Source organism: Callorhinus ursinus, unplaced genomic scaffold (genome assembly GCF_003265705.2).
Source record: "Callorhinus ursinus isolate GAN/ISIS: 27379988/994484 unplaced genomic scaffold, GSC_fseal_2.0 scaffold4, whole genome shotgun sequence".
NCBI lineage: Eukaryota > Metazoa > Chordata > Mammalia > Carnivora > Otariidae > Callorhinus > Callorhinus ursinus.
The window spans coordinates 38,577,675-38,597,878 of record NW_027397066.1 but is presented as its reverse complement, the minus strand read 5'-3'; the positions used below and the strand labels follow the sequence as shown (position 1 = coordinate 38,597,878).

At 37.6% G+C, this 20,204-nt stretch overlaps 1 protein-coding gene across 12 annotated transcripts in view; it reads left to right on the top strand.

Moving 5' to 3' along the window:
- COX7B2 (cytochrome c oxidase subunit 7B2) overlaps window positions 1–20,204 on the top strand; it is a 146,571-nt gene that overhangs the window by 23,714 nt on the left and 102,653 nt on the right. Inside the window, exon 1 of one of the 12 annotated variants that reach the window (XM_073891153.1) lies at window positions 1,775–1,888. The exons of 8 other annotated variants lie outside the window; for them this stretch is intronic. In XM_073891153.1, coding sequence (XP_073747254.1) covers window positions 1,875–1,888 — 14 coding nt within the window. In that variant the 5' untranslated portion in view covers window positions 1,775–1,874. Of the gene's footprint in view, window positions 1–1,774; window positions 1,889–12,278; window positions 12,367–20,204 lie in introns of those variants that run through there. 3 more of the 12 variants (XM_073891156.1, XM_073891158.1, XM_073891162.1) reach the window with 3 other exon arrangements.

Sequence of the window (20,204 nt, the reverse complement as noted above, 5' to 3'; positions counted from 1 at the left end):
TTTGGACTATACTTTGTTCTGGGTTCTTGTGGATCCCCTCTCACAACTGGCAGATAGGTCTGCTTTGCTCTCCCCTGCATGTTTTCGTAATTTCTATTTTAGAAAGTCAAAAAGCTTTTTTTCTTATAAGAGCAGGACAGAAACCTGTGTTTGGAACTTTGAGAATCAGGCGGTCCTCTTATCTTTATAAAGCGAATCACCACAAGATTATTTAGTTCTCACTATCGAGTATATTATTTTAGCTATGAAAATTTGATCTTTAATCTTTTACATAGCACATAGCTTTGCCCCATTCACATTTCTTAAGACAATCATTAGGTAATAGTACAAGTAGTGGAATTGCATTTTGTAAACTTTTTTTTAATTATCCTTTTGAGTCTCCTTTGTGTTCTTGTGTATCTAGTGTGTTTTCAGCAATGAAAAAAGCACAGTGGATAATAGGAAGGAAAGAGAATAGAGAATTCTCTGACTTCAGGCAGCTTATGATCTGCCTGGACTAGCAATAGTTCAAAACAGAAACAATGCAGTGCAGCATGTACACGTCACTGAGTTACATAGTTGGAAGATAAGTATAATGTAAATTCAGAGAATAGTATGACTTGGGGCTGGAGAAGCTGAAATTTTTCATAGGATTTATGACGCTTCAGTTTGTCCTGGAGGACAGACAGGATTTGGACAGCTGACGAGTGGGAGGGAAAAGGAAAGATGAGCTGGCCGCCGGGGTGGCCCAGTTGGTAGGGCGTCTGCCTTCGGTCCTGGGGTCGAGCCCTGCGTCGGGCTCCCTGCTCCGCGGGGAGCCTGCTTCTCCCTCCCCCTCTCCCCCTGCTTGTGTTCCCTCTCTCCCCTTCCCTCTCTGTCAAATAAATAATCTTAAAAAAAAAGAAGAGATGAACATCAGGAAAATCACTGAGACAGACTAAGCAGTGACACATGGAGAATGAAAAGGAATTCATCCTGATGGGAGCAACAGTACGTTGGGAAGTCATAGGAGGTTACACTGATAACTAAAATGTAATACTATTTCCCGGTCCTGGGAACCGGTTAGCATAAGAAGTGTGGGCTTTTTCCCATAGTTACTAGAACCACAGAAAGATCTTGAACAACACTGTGACATGATGAAAGTGGTGTTTTAGAAAGTTCAGTCTAGAGGATGTTTGTGGTGTGGTCTAGAGGTAGGAAAAACTCTTTTAGGCAGTTTAAAAATGAGCTGGAAGTGTTCACGGCCTAGAATTGAGGTATTGTACTGAAGAGTGAAAATATGGAACAACCCTGAGCTCTTGCCAAGGACAACTGAGGACACAGGGAAATAAAAAAAAGTAAAAGGTTAAAAGTGACTCCAGAAGATAGCAGGCAAAATGAGGGGGCAGTGCATTTTCTGAAAGAAACATTGAAATTGAATATTTTGCACTTGCCATTGGATTTAAAATGCCTTTCATTGATTTCCCTGTCAGGTAATTATTTTGTTCTGTGAATCTCCTGAAAATCTAAAAGATGCCCATTAAAAAAGCAAAAAAAAAAAATTAAAAAGAGTTAGTAATGAATGATTAGAAACACAGGTGCAGAAGGTATCTATGCACTGTAGCAGTTAACCCATAGGCAGGGACATGTACTAAATAACTTAGTTTTAATTCTCAGCCATAGTCCTAGAAACAAAAGGAAGATTTAAAGTGTTTTTATTTTTATTTATTTTTAAAAATATTTTATTTATGTATTTGTCGGAGAGAGAAAGAGCACAAACCGGGGGAGCGGCAGGCAGAGGGAGAAGCAGGCTCCCCGCAGAGGGAAGAGCCCCATGCAGGACTCAGTAGCAGGACCCTGGGATCATGACCTGAGCCTAAGGCAGATGCTCGACTGACTGAGCCACCCAGGTGCCCATGAAGTATTTTAAGTAAGTAAGTATATTTAGTAATCTGCTAGATTTGCAGATACTTGGCCAAGTTAGAATTCTTTGGGTATTTTAAAAGCATCATATTTAGGTATACACAGACACAAAAAAATTGTATACTTTTAAAATGCATCAGGGACTATATAAAACCTACATATCAAAGCATAAACTTGATTTTGAAATATGATTGATAATACCTGAGAATATGTTCTGCCCTTGGAACAAAAAATATTCGTCAAAGAATCAATGTGACGGGCCCTATGTTCTTTGGTAGTTTCAGAAATGAAATCTGAAGTGAAGACTAGACCGCTTTCAGCTTGTCAGTTTGTTTTTTAGTTTTGCACATTAGATGTTGCAGTTGAAAAAGCATATCCCCAGTGAAGAGTTCAGTGGTGAAATTGTACTCATCACTTCATTCCTTTGGGATCTTCTTGTATCTTCACTGCAACTAAGAACACTTCAGCTTTGACTTTAGTATGTTGTGAATCTTCAAAATATCATGAATTTAAGGGAATTCTGACCTTTTCCGCCTCCTAGATATGTTGCTCTTATTTGAATAAAACATAAAATTAAATACTGGAGTTTGATCATATGTTATAAATTATGCATTGGATTTAGATTTCACAGAAGTCTAAGCCAAATGTCCATGCTTTAAAAAAACATAGATCGATAAGCTGAAGTTCACAAACTTAAGAGAAGCCTTGCTTCAGTTTGATTCGAGACACAAAGTGAATTGTAATCTGAAAGCAAATATATTTTTCTCTTTATATATTTTTTCTCCGTCTCTTTATTTTTCTCTTACACAGAGTAAGTTCAGTAAATTGTGCTAAGTCTCACAGCTAGAAAGAGGTGAAGACATGAACGCAGACTCTGACATTCTGACTATAGTGATTCAAAACTGCCATACAGCACCCTGCGCTCATCATGACAAGCGCCCTCCTTAATCCCCATCCCCTATTTCACCCATCCCTCCACACTGCTCCCCACGGGTAACCAGCAGTTTGTTCTTTATAATTAACGGTCTTTCTTGCTTTACTTCTCTCTTATTTTTTTTCTTTGTTCGTTTGTTTAAGTTCTACATATGAGTGAAAGAAATAATTTGGTATTTGTCTTTCTCTGATTGACTTATTTCACTTAGCATAATACCCTGTAGCTCCATCCATGTCATTGTAAATGGCAAGATTTCACTCTTTTTATGGCTGAATAATAGTCCATTGTATATATATATATATATATATATATATATATATATATATACACCACTTCTTTATCCATTCATCAGTTGATGGGCACTTGGGCTGCTTCCATATCTTGGCTATTGTAAATAATGCTGCTATAAATATAGGAGTGCATGCATTCCTTTGAATTAGTGTTCTTGTATTCTTTGGGTAAATAACCAGTAGTGCCATTGCTGGATCATACAGTAGTTCTATATTTAACTTTTTGAGGAGCCTCCATACTGTTTTCCACAGTGACTGCACCAGTTTGCATTCCCACCAACAGTGCAAGGGGGATCTTTTTCCTAGCCAACACCTGTTGTTTCTTGTGTTGTTGCTTTTAGCTATTCTTACAGGTTTGCCATGATATCTCATTGTAGTTATGATTTGCATTTCCTTGATGTTATATAAGTGATGATGAGCATCTTTTCACGTGTCTGTTGGCCATCTGTATGTCTTCTTTGGAGAAGTGTCTGTTCGTGTCTTCTGCCCATTTTTAACTGGATTAAGTTTTTTGGGTGTTGAGTTGTATAAGTTCTTTATATATTTTGGATAGTAACCCTTTATCAGATATGTCATTTGCAACTATCTTCTCCCGATTCCGTAGCTTGTCTTTTAGTTTTGTTGACTGTTTTGTTTGCTGTGCAGAAGCTTTTTATTTTGATGTAGTCCCAGTAGTTTATTTTTGCTTTTGTTTCCCTTGCCTCAGGAGACATATCTAGTAAGAAGTTGATACAGCTGATCTCAAAAAAATTACTACCTGTGTTCTCTTCTAGGATTTTCATGGTTTCAGGTCTCACATTTAGGTCTTTCATCCATTTTGAATTTATTTTTTGTATATGGTCTAAGAAAGGGGTCTGTTTTCCTTCTTTTGCATGTTGTCCAGTTTTCCCAATGCCTTTTGTTAGAGACTTTTTCCCATTGGATATTCTTTTCTGCTTTGTTGCAGATTAATTGATGATGTAATTGTGGGTTTATTCCTGGGTTTTTTATTCTGTTTCATTGATCTGTGTGTCTGTTTTTGTGCTAGTACTGTACTGTTTTGATTAGTACAGCTTTATAATCTAATTTGAAGTCTGGAATAGTGATACCTCCAGCTTTGCTTTTCTTTTCCAGATTGGTTTGGCTATTTGGGATCTTTTGTGGTTCCATACAAATTTTAGGATTGTATGTTTTAGTTCTGTGAAAAATGCTGTTGGCATTTTGATAGGGATTGCCTTAAATGTGCAGATTGCTTTGGGTAGCATAGACATTTTAACAATACTTGTTCTTCTAATCCATGAGCGTGGAATGTCTTTCCACTTCTTTGTTATTGTCCTCAGTGTCTTTCATCAGTGTTTTATAGTTTTTCAGAGTACAGGTTTTTCACCTCTTTGGTTAGGTTTATTCCTAGGTATCTTACTGGTTTTGGTGCAATTGTAAATGGGATTGTTTTGTAAATTTCTCTTTCTGCTGCTTCATTATTGGTGTATAAAAACCTGTGCATTGATTTTGTATCCTGGGACTTTACTGAATTCATTATCAATTCTGGCCGTTTTTTGGTGGAGTTTTTCACTTTTTCTATATATAGTATTATGTTCTCTGCAAAAGTGAAAATTTTACTTCTTCCTTGCTGATGTAGATACCTTTTATTTCTTTCTGTTGTCTGATTGCTGTGGCTGGGACTTCATTACTATGTTGAATAAAACTGGTGAAAGTGGATGTCCTTGTCTTGTTCCTGACCGTAGGGGAATAGCTCTCCGTTTTTCCCCATTTAGGATGATAGTAGCTGTAGGTTTTGTATGAATGGCCTTTATTATGTTAAACTATGTTCCCTCTGAACCTACTTTGTTGAGGGTTTTTTTTTTTTTTAAAGATTTTATTTATTTATTCATGAGAGACAGACAGAGAGAGAGAGAGAGGCAGAGGGAGAAGCAGGCTCCCAAGGAGCAGGGAGCCTGATGCGGGACTCGATCCCAGGACCCTGGGATCATGACCTGAGCCGAAGGCAGACGCTTAACCATCTGAGCCACCCAGGCGCCCTTGTTGAGGGTTTTTATCATGAACGGATATTGTACTTTGTCATATGCTCTTTCTGTGACTATTGAAATGATCATATGTTTGTTCTTATCCTTTATTGATGTGATTTATCACATTGATTTGCAAATAATTAACCACCCTTGCAACCCAGGAATAAATCCCACTTGATTGGGGTGAATAATTTTTTAATGTACTGTTGAATTCACTTTCTTAGTATTTTGTTGAGGATTTTTACATCTATGTTCATCAGGGATATTGGTCTGTAGTTCTCGTTTTTTGTGGTGTTTTTATCTGGTTTTGGTATCAGGGTAATGCTGGCCTGATAAAATTAACTTGGAAGTTTTCCTTCCTTTTCTATTCTTTGGAATAGTTTGAGAAGGATAGGTATTAACTCTTCTTTAAGTGATTGGTAGATTTCACCTATAAAGCTGTCTGGCCCTGGACTTTTGTTTTTTGGGAGGTTTTTTTGTTTTTTTCTGACTCAGTTTCTTTGCTGGTTATTATCTGTTTCTATTTCTTCCTGTTTCAGTTTTGGTAGTTTATATGTTTCTCGATGCTTTTAAAATTTGTTCTTTATCAATGTATTTTACAAATTGAGTTACAGTATGTCTTGGTGTGGGTCTGCTTTTGATGATTTGGTATGTGTGTGGGGGGGAGTTCTTTGTTCCTCCTGGATCTGGATAACTTCCCCAGATTAGGGAATTTTTTCAGCTATTACTTTTTCAAATAAATTTTATGCCCCTTTTCCTCTCTCTTCTTCTGGGATTTCTGTAATGAAAGTGTTATTATGTTTGATGGAGCCACTGAGTTCCCTACGTTTATTCTCGTTTTCCATAATTTTTTTTCCTCTTTTGTTCAGCTTGATTACTTTACTCTGTGTTCTAGGTCACTAATTCATTCCTCTGCTTTTTCCATCCTGTTGTTCATCCTATTAAGTATTTTTCTCCTATCATTTATTGTGCCCTTTATCTCTGCTATGTTACTCTTTATCTCTGTGTTACAGGTCTCACTCACGTCTTACACTCTTTTCTCAAGTCTGGTGAGTATACTTAATGGTCATGATGGCTCTAAATTCTCTATCAGGCATGTTATTTACATCTGTTTTGTTTAGATCTCTGTCAGTGGCCTTGTCCTGTTATTTCACTTGGGATAAATTTATCTGTCTCCTCATTTTGTCTGCCTTTCTGTGTCTGTTTCCATGTGTTAAGGAAGTCAGCTGTGTCTTTTGCTCTTAAAACTAGTGACTTTATAAAGATTAGGTATTGAGTGCCATGCAGTGCACTTCGGGAGAGTATTTTATGTTTTGTTCATGCTTTGCTGTTGTGTCTGAGTCACTTTTCCTTTCAGTGCATTTGTCTGCACTGATTCTCTGCCTCCTGTGGTCTGTGCTTGCTCTGAGGTGTTAGTGAGACCCAGGCAAGCCAGTTTTGAGGGGACATGCCCCCTGGGGAACTTGGGACTAGGGTGGTGGTGTTAGAAAAAATTGCACTGGGTTCCTAATCCTGTGCCAGTCGCCTGAAGCACTGTGGTGACTGGGCTCTGCATGATGGTGTCGAGGGGTGTGGCTGGGCCCAGTGTGGCAGTTGGGCCCCACACTGGGCACTGCGTGTGACAGCAGCTGATGGTGCCTGGCTGGGGGTGGTGTGCGACAGTGGCTGAGGACACCCAGCTGGGCACGGTATGGCGGATGTGCCTGGTGGCAGCTGTGCACCTGGCGGCTGGGTGAGTCACGTGGGTGGCTTTAACAAAATTTGCCCTGAGCCCAGCACTGAGGCTAGCTGGCTTGGAGTGGGGTCGTACCTGTAGAAGAACTTGTGGATGTGGCACACTGCTGGTGTATTAGGTAACAAGTATCTGTGTGTCCCAGCTTCTGTTTATGCTGGGAGGTGGGGGAGGAAAATGGCACCTGCCAGCTCCCTGGTTTTTGGAGAAGTCTCCCAACACACTCAGAAATCAGTATGAACAGGTCTGTCTCCCACTTGCCTCCAGCATTGTGTAAACTGTATAAACTGCCATTTTTATGTTATCTCTCTGTAGAGTCACTTTAAGGGTAGTGACCCAACTATCACTTGCCCTCTTGGTTCACCCACTGCTGTGTCAGCTGACATTTTTTTTTAAAGATTTATTTATTTAATTTAAGGGCGGGGGAGGAACAGAGGGAGAGGAAGAGATTCCTCAAGCAGACTCTCTGCTGAGCGTGCAGTCTGATGGAGGCTCGATCTCAGGACCCTAAGGTCATGACCTGAGCCGAAATCTAGGGTCAGATGATTAACTGACTGAGCTACCCAGTTGCCCCATGTCAGCTGACTTTTAAAACTCCAGGTTCCAGGTCCCACTGGTTTTATAGATTCAGGGAATTCAGCCACTTAGTTTTTAAAGCCAAATGTTATGGGGTTTCGTCTTCCCCATGTGAGCCCTCTGGTGTGAGAGCCCATTTCTCTGCCTTCTCCACGTGTGTAGTAGCTTTCTCCCTCTTGTGGGCCTCCTCCTGCCTTTCTGACCTTGCTCCCCTTCTTCTCTACATGTAGTTGTGGAGCTTGTTCTGCCACTCTTCAGATCGCTCTCTGGCTTAATTCACTTGGATGTGGATGATATCTAGTTGAAAACATGGGCCAGGGTGAGGTCAGGCTCCTCCTACTCTGCCATCTTCCCCTAGATTCCCAAATCTGTGCTTCCAAGGCTCCCCACAAGTGTGTGTGTGTGTATGTGTGTGTGTGTGTGTGTGTGTGTGTGTGTGTGTGTGTATGCACTGTGACAAAGCCCATGGTTCATATGCCTGCCCTGGTGGGTAGCACATTGTCCTAATCACGACTGGTTTCCCTGTCCTCTCTGAGTTGGCTCTTGGGTCTAAAAAGGGGCTGGGCACATGCTCCCTCTACCAAGGATGTACCCTCACTCAAAAGCAGCCCCCTCAGCCCTCTGTTTACAGCCACTGACATGTCTGAGGAGCCTGTGGTCACTTTGTGTCCTTCCCTGAGAACCCCTGGGGCAGTGTGAGCCTCCTCTTCCCTCTGTGGGTTGCCCCCAGAGCCATAACCCAGGGGAAGGATAGAACATGTGTCCTTGAGGCATAGGGGAAATACCTCTGCAACCCTGTCCTTCAGCTCTGCCCTCTGAGACAATAAACTGCCCTCTCTAAGCCTTAAAAAAAAAAAAAAAAAAAAAAGAGGAAGTAGAAGGAGCAGTTGAATCAGGTTGAGGATAAATGGAAGAGGCTGTACTAGTGGCTAAGGCAGTAAGAGAAAGGAGGAAGCTTGGTAGGGCTGGGTTCTGGGTATTAAGGTAGAGACAACCTCACCAGCAGGAAAAGACCCCATTTCTGGTGAGAGACAGAGATTTCAACAATCTCAATCCTATTGTGGAGCCCATGGTGAGGGCTCATTCATCTAACCATGCGTAATTCATCATACTCATCCAGTATGTTAGGGACCACACAGTATTCCTGAAAGAATAGTTTTTCCACTCAAGTCAACAGATCTAAATTTGAGGTTCTAGCTCTGCCAACTACTGGGATGAATAAATAGAGGAAAATCACACACATGTTTTTTTGAGTGGTAAGTAGTATTTATCTCTCAAGGTTGTGGTTAGAAATCCTCAGTGGTGGTTTATGAAAGTGGTCAGCCCTGTCCTGTATGTTAGTTACTGCTATGACTAGTTACCTTGATTTCCAGCTTTTTTTCTTTCGTTATATGTTTCAAGAATAAGACTTCTCCATCAGTTGTGGAAGGCAAGGGATGTGATTGTCAATCTTTAAAACACCTGGAACCCAGACAAACATACACATGTGTACACACACACACACCCACTCACATATGGCACCCATCAGAATCTTGAGGAATTGAAGGAAAAAGAGCTGTATTGCTTAAAAAAGTCTCCTGTCCTCAGGAAATTCTTAGGTATTCCCCTGGGGTGCGCCAGCTTACACCAAACCAAATAATTAGGCCAGGTTTAACTTTGAAATTCGGTATATTAAAGCTCTAGAATAATCTCTATGTATTTCCTCCTCCTCCTCCTCTCTGATGTTTAAAATGCATTTAATGTAGAGCTAGTCTTTTCATGAATGAAGAATGGCCTGAAACTCACTTGCTGCTTGAGTTACTATATTAAAATATCTTAAAATATAAATGATGCTACAATGCTTTCTTTGTTGGGAAATTTTGGGGGGGTGTGCAGTAAAGAAAGTCAATAAGTGACATTTATGTTTCCACATTTAATTGGCAGTCTCTTTTCTCCCTACCTTTATATAAACCGCTTCTTCTGTTTAAACATTGCCATAATTCTACCCCACTCAGTCCCCAACCTTGGCTAATTTCTGCATTTCCTTTAGATCTCAGCATACAGATCGATGGCCTTGGAAGGCCTTCCCTCTTCTTTGAGACTGAGAGGGTGAGCCTACTACTCTCTTGTTCTCAAATCATCTTATACCGTTTTAATATTTCAGTTGTCTGAAAATGACATCTCTGCATCTTTTGCTAGACTTTGTGGGCAGGTCTTTGTTTGTGTTTGGCTCACTATTGTATCACTATTATAGTCTTTATCCAGAGGTTACAAGCCAGTGTTGGGGGGTGGTGAGAGGTCTGCAGTTTTTAAATTGAAAAAAACAACAACAAAAAAAACCCTTTTTAAACAGCCAAAATTTTAAAAATTAAGATACTTTACATTAAAAAACAGCCTTCCAGTTTCTTTTGGAGAAGAGAAATATCAGAATTTCTAGCAACACTGGTCCATTTTCCAAGGCTAAGTGTGAGATAATCTCCTTACTCAAGTTTATATTATTTCTGATTTTCCTATAAAGAGAAGGCTGTTTTAATTAGGATAGTTCAATTTGGATTTTTAAAGGTATCAGAGTCTTCTTTTTGTGGGCTTGAAACTAAACAAGTTATTTGTTTAAGAATGTAATTAATTTCTTTCCAGTGATCAAGGCAGTTTTTATATAGCTCCTTTGGGGAATAGATCATGTTCTCTCTGATGTCCGAGTTAAGACATTTTGAGGGAAACTGAGTATCTTCAGGTGAACATTAGGGATATAATTTATGAATAGTTCATCTAGAAAGGAGAGTAACTTTTTCTTCGTATATGAGGTAACTGTGTTTGGAGGTTGCTTTTGGATGTCTGAATTATGAGGACAGTACATCAGATAATTTTACACGTGTCAGTGTGCTTTTCACCTGTCATCAAAATCTGTTTCTCTTAGGAAAATAGTAAAGATAATAAAGGATGTTGTTGATCATTGCTTGACATTGATAGTGCGTTAAAAGTTAATAAGCTTAAGGAAATGTACTATCCCCATTAAAACATGAATAGAAAAAGACAGTTTTTTCAGCTTATTAGCATTTGTTGTTCTGTTTTGTGGTAAATGTTAAGTTAAATTTTATTTAAGTTTTATATATGATCCACTTTCCCTGAGCTTGCCAATATGAAATATCTATTGTCACCAGGCCAGTTTCCAAGCTATTCTTTAAAATACCATGCTCACTTCTTCCTCTCAGTATTCACAAGTTGCTGCCTCTACCTATAAAACCATTTCATATTTCTCCCTTGGTTCCCCAAGTCTTACCTGCCTTCCGAGGTCTAACGTAAAGTTCTCTTTTTCATACATCCCGTTTTGATAAAAAGAGTTGTATAATAGAAAGGGTATGGACTTTGGAGTTGGACAAACCTAGTTTTGAAACCAAATATTCTGCTTATTGGATATGTGACTGTGTAGGCCTTCTTTAGTTTCCCTGATCCTCAGTTTCCCCATAAAATTATAAAAATTGGTATAATCACCTAGGTTTTTATAAGAAGAAAATGTTTGAGTGTGTTAACCATATGAAGCATTATGAAGTATCAACAAATGTTTTTCTATAGCACTTAATAAACCAAAGATTGTAAACTAGCGGCTCACTGCATATGCCCCAAAGATATGTCTGCTTGATTTACACGATGTTTTAAAATTAGTTTCAACACTAAAAAAGAGAGAGAGATTTTATATATACCTCTAGATTCTTGTTTCTGTTTAAAAAATGAGACGATCTGGAAGCCCTGGCCCTCCATTCCTGATTGGCAGCAGTCCACAGGCACTTAGTGAGCAGTTTTTGTGAGAAAGCGTGCTTCAGTTTGGCTCAGTATCTACTCTGCCCATTGCAGTTATTTATGTGGCCTTCTTGGACCTGATGATCATTTGAATTTATGATCCCTGAGTTAAGCCATTCACTTTTGTATATGCCTTTCATCTTTAACTCCATGTGTGTGTGTGTATCTTATTCTATGGTATATAAAAATACCATGTACATTATTTTTTTTTAAAGATTTTATTTATTTATTTGACACAGAGAGACACAGCGAGAGAGGGAACACAAGCAGGGGGAGAGGGAGAGGGAGAAGCAGGCCCCCTGCTGAGCAGGGAGCCCGACGCGGGGCTCGATCCCAGGACCCCAGGATCATGACCTGAGCCAAAGGCAGACGCCTAACGACTGAGCCACCCAAGCGCCCCTAAAAATACCATGTACTTTACCTAATTACATATAACACATATATAGGCTTATTCTATGGTGTGTGTGTATATATATATATATATATATCATATATGATATGGGCTCTTAGAGGTGAGACATAAGATTTTTAAAAAATCTTCAAAATCCTCATCTGCTTTTAATAGTTACTAAGCTAACTAAATTAATTATGAGTTAATACATACTAGTTAAATTAGATTATGAGGTTGAAAGGTGTAACTGTGGTAGTGGAATTTATTTTATGTTATTAATATTCTACCTCTCTACAAGACTATGAAGGAAGAGAAAAGAGCAAAAAAAAAAAAAAACCTTACTGCATTCTTTTTTATTCCTCTGCTTTTCCCAGTACCGGCATTGGTTTTTCAGGGCTTTTCTTTTGTGCACTGAAACTTTGTTACTGCATACATTCAGAAAAATCTTTGTTTTGATCAGTTTTTACTGCTGTAGCTCTCCCACTGGGAAATTTTACTCGCTCTTTGTTTAATTTAGCTGTTACATAAATATGTTGAAATGCTCCACTATTTCAGTTCCTACTGTGAAAATATTTTGTAAGCAGCAGTATTAAAACACTTTTTTTTTCTCCCAGCTATGTAGATCATAGGAATTTCAAAGCAGCAAGAGAATGTAAAGCTTACCCAGTACACCTCCTGACACCACTGGGGCTTAGAAAAGAAAAGTGTGAGCCCTCAGTTCACCTCGAGGTAGAAGAACCTCAACTAGGGCCCAGCATTCATGACTCCAATTCAAACTGGTATCTAAATTTTAAATAGAAATTAGATTTTTATGGTGTTTGTAGGCCAAATCAAATGGATTCCACTGAAGTAGTTGTTCTGTACCTCATAATCTGAATCAGCTAGTATTTAAACTTACTATGTGGTAGAATTTTATTCTCCTCGGGGCTGTATGGGGTAAGGATTGTTATTATCTTCTTTTCACAGTAGGGAAATCTGAGATATGAGAAAGATTAAGTAACTTGGGGAAGCTTAGACAGCTAGTGATAGCTGAGTGAGATTTTGACTCTTGCCATCAGACTTCAGCTTCTGTGCCTTTAAACCACTGGCCACCTTCCTTGTTAATCATGTGCTTATCCTTCTGTATTCTGTTTTTCACTTGTCATGTCTGTGTGTAAGAATGGGTATAATATTGACAGCATTTTCGATCTTTCTACCTGTGATTACTTGAACTTCTTGAACTTCAATTTTTACAGTTAAAGGTTTGTACCTTTGTTACATAATTCTGTCAAACCATATCGCCATTGTTCCAGCTATTTCTATTCTTAGTCACCATTTCACCTATCTGTGAAATTTTGAAGTTATTATAGTTGTGATTTTCTTCCACTGCGGATACACCTTGCTGATGCTTTCCTCTTTAAAAAATAAAATTTTAGCTATAACAACATTGGATGGGTACAGAAATTGTTGCAATAGCTTTGTGCCAAAACTTTTCTCAATTACTAAAAAAAAAATCTCTTTTCCAAAAAATATAAATGGAAAGCAAACTTCCAAACTCATTCTATGAGGCCAGCATTACCTTGAACCCAAAACCAAAGACCCCACTAAAAAGAACTATAGACCAATATCCTTGATGAACATGGATGTGAAAATTCTCACCAAGATACTAGCTAATAGGATCCAACTGTACATTAGAAGGATAATTCATCATGACCAGTGGGATTTATTCCTAGGCTGCATGGGTGGCTCGTCATCTGCCAATCAATCAGTGTGATACACCACATTAATAAAAACATGGATAAGAACCATATGATCCTCTCAGTAAATGCAGAATAAACATTTGAGAAAATACAGCATCCTTTCTTGATAGAAACCCTCCACCAAGTAGGAATAGAGGGAACATACCTCAACATCATAAAAGCCATATACAAAAGACCCACAGTGAATATCATCCTCCATGGAAAAACAGAGCTTTTCCCCTAAGTTGAGGAACAGGACAAGGAAGTCCACTCTCACCACCATTGTTCAGCATAGTATTGGAAGTCCTAGCCTCAGCAATCAGACAGCAAAAAGAAATAAAAGGCATCCGAATTGGCAAAGAAGTCAGACTTTCACTCTTTGCAGACAACATGATACTCAATGTAGAAAACCCAAAAGACTCTACCAAAAAATTGCTAGAACTGAGACAAGAATTCAGCAAAGTCACAGGATATAAAGCCAATGCACAGAAGTCTATTGCATTTCTATACACTAACAGTGAAGCAACAGAAAGAGAAATCAAGGACTCTATCCCATTTATAATTGCATCAAAAAACCATAAGATATCTAGGAATAAACCTAACCAAAGCAGTAGAAGATCTGTACTCTGAAAGCCATAAAACATTTATGAAAGAAATTGAAGATGACACAAAAATGGAAAAACATTACATACTCATGAATTGGAAAGACAAATACTATTAAAATGTCTGTGCTACCCAAGCAATCTAACAAACAATCCTAAAATTTGTATGGAACCAGAAAAGACCCCGAAAGCCAAAATAATGTTGAAAAGGAAAACTAAAGCTGGAGGCATCACAATTCCAGAGTTCAAGCTATATTACAAAGCTGTAATCATCAAGACAATATGGTATTGGCATAAATATTAGACACATGGATCAATGGAACAGAATAGAGAACTCAGAAGTGGACCGTCAACTCTATGGTCAACTTATCTTCGACAAAGCAGGAAAGAATATCCAATGGAAAAAAGACTGTCTCTTCAACAAATGGTATTGGGAAAATTGGACAGCCACATGCAGAAGAATGAAACTGGACCACTTTCTTACACCATACACAAAAATAAATTCAAAATGGAAGAAAGACCTAAATGTGAGACAAATCTATCAAAATCCTAGAACACAGGCAGCAGCCTCTTTAACCATGACCACACCAACTTCTTTTTTTTATTTTTTTAAAAAGATTTTATTTATTTGAGAGAGAGAGAAACAGCATGAGAGGGGAGAGGGCCAAAGGGAGAAGCAGGTTCCCTGCTGAGCTGGGAGCCTGATGTGGGACTCGATCCCAGGACTCCAGGATCATGACTTGAACCGAAGGCAGTCGCTTAACCAACTGAGCCACCCAGGCACCCCGGCCACAGCAACTTCTTGCTAGACATGTCTCCAAAGGCAAGGGAAACAAAAGGAAAAATGAACTATTGGGACTTCATCAAGATAAAAAGCTTTTGCGCAGCAAAGGAAACAATCAACAAAACTAAACGGCAACCTATGGAATGGGAGATGATATTCACAAATGACATAACAGATAAAAGGCTAGTATCCAAAATCTGTAAAGAACTTATCAAACTCAGCACCCCAAAAACAAAAAATCCAGTCAAGAAATGGGTAGAAAACATGAACACTTCTCCAAAGAAGACACACAGATGGCCAAGAGACACATGAAAAGATGTTCATCATCCCTTATATAACGTCAAGGAAATGCAAATCATAACCACAATGAGATATCATGGCACACCTGTCAGAATAGCTAAAAGCAACAACACAAGAAACAACAGGTGTTGGCTAGGAAAAAGATCCCTCTTGCACTGTTGGTGGGAATGCAAACTGATGCAGTCACTGTGGAAAACATTATGGAGGTTCCTCAAAAAGTTAAAAATAGAACCACCCTGTGACCCAGCGATTGCATGACTAGGTGTTTATCCAAAGGATACAAAAATGGTGATTCTAAGGGGCACTTGCACCCCAATGTTTATAGGAGCAATGTCCAAAATCATCAAAATATGGAAAGAACCCAGATGTCTGACAGATGAATGGATAAAGAAGAGGTGGTGTGTATACACACACACATACATACACACACACACACACACACACACACACACACACACTAGAATATTACTCAGCCATCAAAAAGAGAAATCTTGCCATTTGTAATGACGCAGATGGAACTAGAGGGTATTATGCTAAATAAAATAAGTCAGAGAAAGACAAATACCATATGATTTCACTCATGTGGAATTTAAGAAACAGATGAACATAGGCGAAGGGAAGGAAAAATAAGATGAAAACAGAAAGAAAGGCAAACCATAAGAAACTCTTTTTTAATATTTTATTTTATTATGTTAATCATCAGACATTACATCATTAGTTTTTGATGTAGTGTTCCATGATTCATTGTTTGCCTATAACACCCAGTGCTCCATTCAGTACATGCCCTCTTTAATACCTATCGCCAGGCTAACCCATCCCCCCACCCCCCTCCCCTCTGGAACCCTCAACTGTTGGAAACAAATATCATTGCTGGAGGGGAGGCGGATGGGGGGATGGGGTAACAGGGTGATGGACATTAAGGAGGGCACTTGATATAATGAGCACTGGGTGTTACGTGCAACTGATGAATCCTTAAATTCTATCCCTGAAACTAATAATACACCATATGTTAACTAAATAGAATTTAAATAAAAAATTTTTAAAAAATCTCTCTTCCTCTAAAAATAGTTTTGGTCCTCAGCTACTAATTTTACCCTTTCTATGGAAAGAGTGCCTGCTGGGATAAAAAACTGTGTACCTTCTATTCAAGAGAGAATATCCTGTTCAACTTTTTAATGTCCTTTTTTTTTTTCCCCTCAAAAGTTCTATCCAGTGCTAGATGAAACACTATAGGAGGAGACTAAAGGAGTGGAGACTAGACTTTGCAGTTGGAATAAGACATAGGAACAGCATGCCAGATAGTTAAGTCCATATAAGGTAATCCTGAGCAGTAAAAGTCAATGCGCCAGTCCTCTAGTGCTGAGCAGAGGTGAGTGTGTGATGTACAGTTGAGACAGGCAGTGTTAGTCAAGGGCTTTGGAAGGAAATCTTCCCCAATCCTGGTTTTGTTGTCATACCCTCTGCCTGACTTTTATCCCTCACTGACTTTTAGGAACTTGGAGGAGTAGATAATTCAGAATGTGTGTGTGTGTGTGCGTATATATGCATGCATATACCTATATACATATATATATATATTATTTTCTGATTATAAAACAAACCAGATTTAGTAATATTTTAAAACTCTAAAAATAGTATGAAGAAAAAAATTGTTACCCCAACACCCAGAAAAATCCATTTTAAACAGTTAATTATCTGTTCTCTGGGTCCATGTATTTAATTGCCTAAACACCTGTCTGTTCTCTACATTATTTAAGTTTAACAAGCTTAGGATCATATTATCTATATGATTTTTCGGTTACTTTTTCTCAGCCCATAAATCAGAGTAACATATTGTATATGTCTATTTTGCCATGTGTTTTTATATTGTTCAAAAGCATGTTTTTGTCTTTTTTTTTTTTTTTTAAGATGGTATTTATTTGACAGCACAAGCAGGGGGAATGGCAGGCAGAGGGAGAGAGAGAAGCAGGCTCCCCACTGAGCTGGGAGCCAGATGCAAGGCTCCATCTCAGGACCCTGGGATCCTGGGATCATGACATGAGCTGAAGGCAGACGCTTGACCGTCTGAGCCACCCAGGCGCCCCCAAAAGCATGTTTTAATGCCTTCATTATGTTTTCTTCAGTGGTGATTGTCATATATTTTTGTTACTCTCTTCATTTTTCATTAGGAATAAACATTGAACATTCTTATATAGAAATCTTTAAGTTATTTTTATGATGAAATAAAAATTATATAATTATTTTTGATAGGTAATATCCCATTAGTTTCTTTGGGAATAAATCCTGGATATAGGCTTTATAAGTTAAATGTATAAAGCTTTGAAAAACAAACAATAAAAATTTTGATTTTCTTATGATAAAACATTATTACAAAAACTAGAAAATATAAATTAACAAAATGAGAAATAAAATATAATCTGGTAACTAGGTTTCATTCTAACTATAGTGTTTATAGCTTCATATTTATTTCCCATTAAAATATTACTGTGGCTTATTTCACTTAGCTATAGAACATGACCATCTGGTTTCCAAGTCATTAGTTTTTTTCTAAACATTCCTTTTAATGGTTTTACAATACTCCATTTTAAGACTATATTATTATTTTGATGATTGCATTTTATTGGATATACACGTTATTTCCAATGTCTTATAACAATTCTGTAATAAACACCTCTTGTTACATGTTGCCATATTTTGTTCCTGATATTATCTTGTATTTAGTCATTCTTTTCACAAGTATGTTTTACGTGGCTACTGTGTGTTAAGGCACTGTGTGCTGGCACAGGGAAAATAGCCTCTAGCCTTAGTGAACAGAATAGAACAGTGGTATCCAATAGAACTTTCTGGAATGATGGCAGTGTCTGTCCTGTCAAGTACAGTTATTTTATTAACTAATTTCAATTTCAGTTTCAATAGCCACGTATGGTTAGTTGGCTACTTGGATACTTGTGGATACTTGTCTTGGATAGAACAACTATAGAATTTACCTATTCATATTCTCAAATCTGCCAGCTATCTTAATTTTTGAGTACTATTACAACTTTTGTTGGATTGTACTGAGTTCCTTTTATGTAGTCTGTAAAAAGAAATACTTTGAATAATTCTATTTCAGAGGTTTTACTAAAATCAGTAACACTTTTTTAAAACTCTGTATTAGGTAGCCAGTTAACTAAAGTAAATGTGAAAGCCCTAAAATGCTGTATATTAATATATGTTGATGCATGTGTTAATATGGATTGTATTGTATTTGTTCCAAATGATTAAGAATCACTAAAATGTTAATTACTAAATCTAATTTAAAAATAATTACTCTACACTCTACTCAGTATATCTTGTTTTGATTTATGTGGTTTAATTTTTTTTTTTTTTGGTTAAAATAATTTTAAAGAAGCAGAGTTCACTTGAATTATCTGTAAGTAAGACATTTGATTCTTTTGTTTTTAAATTATCTCATTCCACCTATACGAAAACCTATAGTTACATAGAACTGCATGTAGCAAATAACAGGTTCTAGAATTGTAATTCATATTTTGTAAATTGGAGACAGTTGAATTAAAGTATATCATTAATGACACTTTTGTGGGTATATCTTTTTGTATAACTCTGACCCTTGGAATTATGGTGATATTTTACATATCCTCAATATAAAAAAGTATAAAATTAAAACAAATGAGGAGGTAAGGAGAAGCCAAAATAGAATATAAGCTAAAAACTAAACCTAACTATATTACAAATGAATAATATAACCACATTGAAGAGAGTAAGGGAAGAAAATAACCAAAATTACTGTGGAAAAGAGAATCTTAACTGGATACTGTATGGCTAAAGACAAAAATAATGTACATAAATGCTGTGATCTAATTAGTAAAGGTGTTTCTAACAGGATTGATATAGCAAAGTGTGTATTTTATATGCATATTATATACAGAATTTTTATGTATATACTAGAATTGAACAAATTAATTTTATTTAATGAGATCTGGGTTTTTCTCACTGTTGCAGAAAGAAGTATAAATAAGGAAAGGGGGGGAAGGCTAAAATGAATCCTGTGATGTTGGATGGAATCAGAGGTATCAAAATAAACTCACTGTGTTTTTTTTTTAATTTTAACCAATATATATCATTTTAATAATGAAACATTTTTGAAAGAAAAAAATAATAGAAAGTTTGGAACAAAAAGCCATCTCAAAAACCCCAAAAGGTATAGAAATCACTTGACTACATGATTCTGCAAGATACTTGAGGCAGTGAAAGAGCCATGGAAAAGGAGTGAAGCATATCAGGCCAGGGTTGAGGAAACATCCATTGTGTCTTCCCTGGAACCATCTAAACTATTAACAAAAACTTCTGGAACTCAAAAACCTAGTGCCTTCTTCTCCTTTCCTTCCTTCCTTCCTTCCTCCCTCCCTCCCTCCCTCCCTCCCTTCCTTCCTTCCTTTCTTTTTGAAGTTTAGTTGACATACAATATATTAGTTTCAGGTGTATGATAATAGATTTAACAATTATATACATTACAAAAATTCATTGTTTTAATATATATTCAGATTGGGAGTGGGGGGGGATAGTCAAAATGGGTAAAGGGGAGTGGGAGATACAGGCTTCCAATTAGGGAATAAATAAGTCACAGGATAAAAGGCACAGCACAGAGAATACAGTCAGCAGTATTACAATAGCATTGTATGGTGACAGATGGTAGCTACACTTGTGATGAGCATAGTATAAGGTATAGGGTTGTTGAATCACTATGTTGTATACCTGAAACCAATGTAACATTGTGTGGCAACTATACTCAAAAAAAAAAAAAGAAAGTTAAAAAAAGGAATACATTCTATTCTTGTTATTCACAGTAGTTATGATCTGTGAAGTCACCGTAAACACTGAGCTAGAGAATACCAAACCATTGCTCCTAGGAGAAATAAAGGATTAGGTTCCTCCAAGCCTCTGTTGACAGTAATAAGTGTTGGAGAGGATGTGGAGAAAAGGGAAGGAACCCTTGTGCACTGTTAGTGGGATTGTAAATTGGTGCAGCCACTATGGAAAATAGTATGGAAGTTCCTCAAAAAATTAAAAATAGAACCAACCATGTGATTCAGCAAGCCCACTTTTAGTTTTATACCCTAAAGGAATCTTCATTCCATAGGGAGAGAGATCTTTACTCCCATGTTTGTTGCACCATTATTTACAAAAACCAAGCTGTGGAAACAACCTTAAGT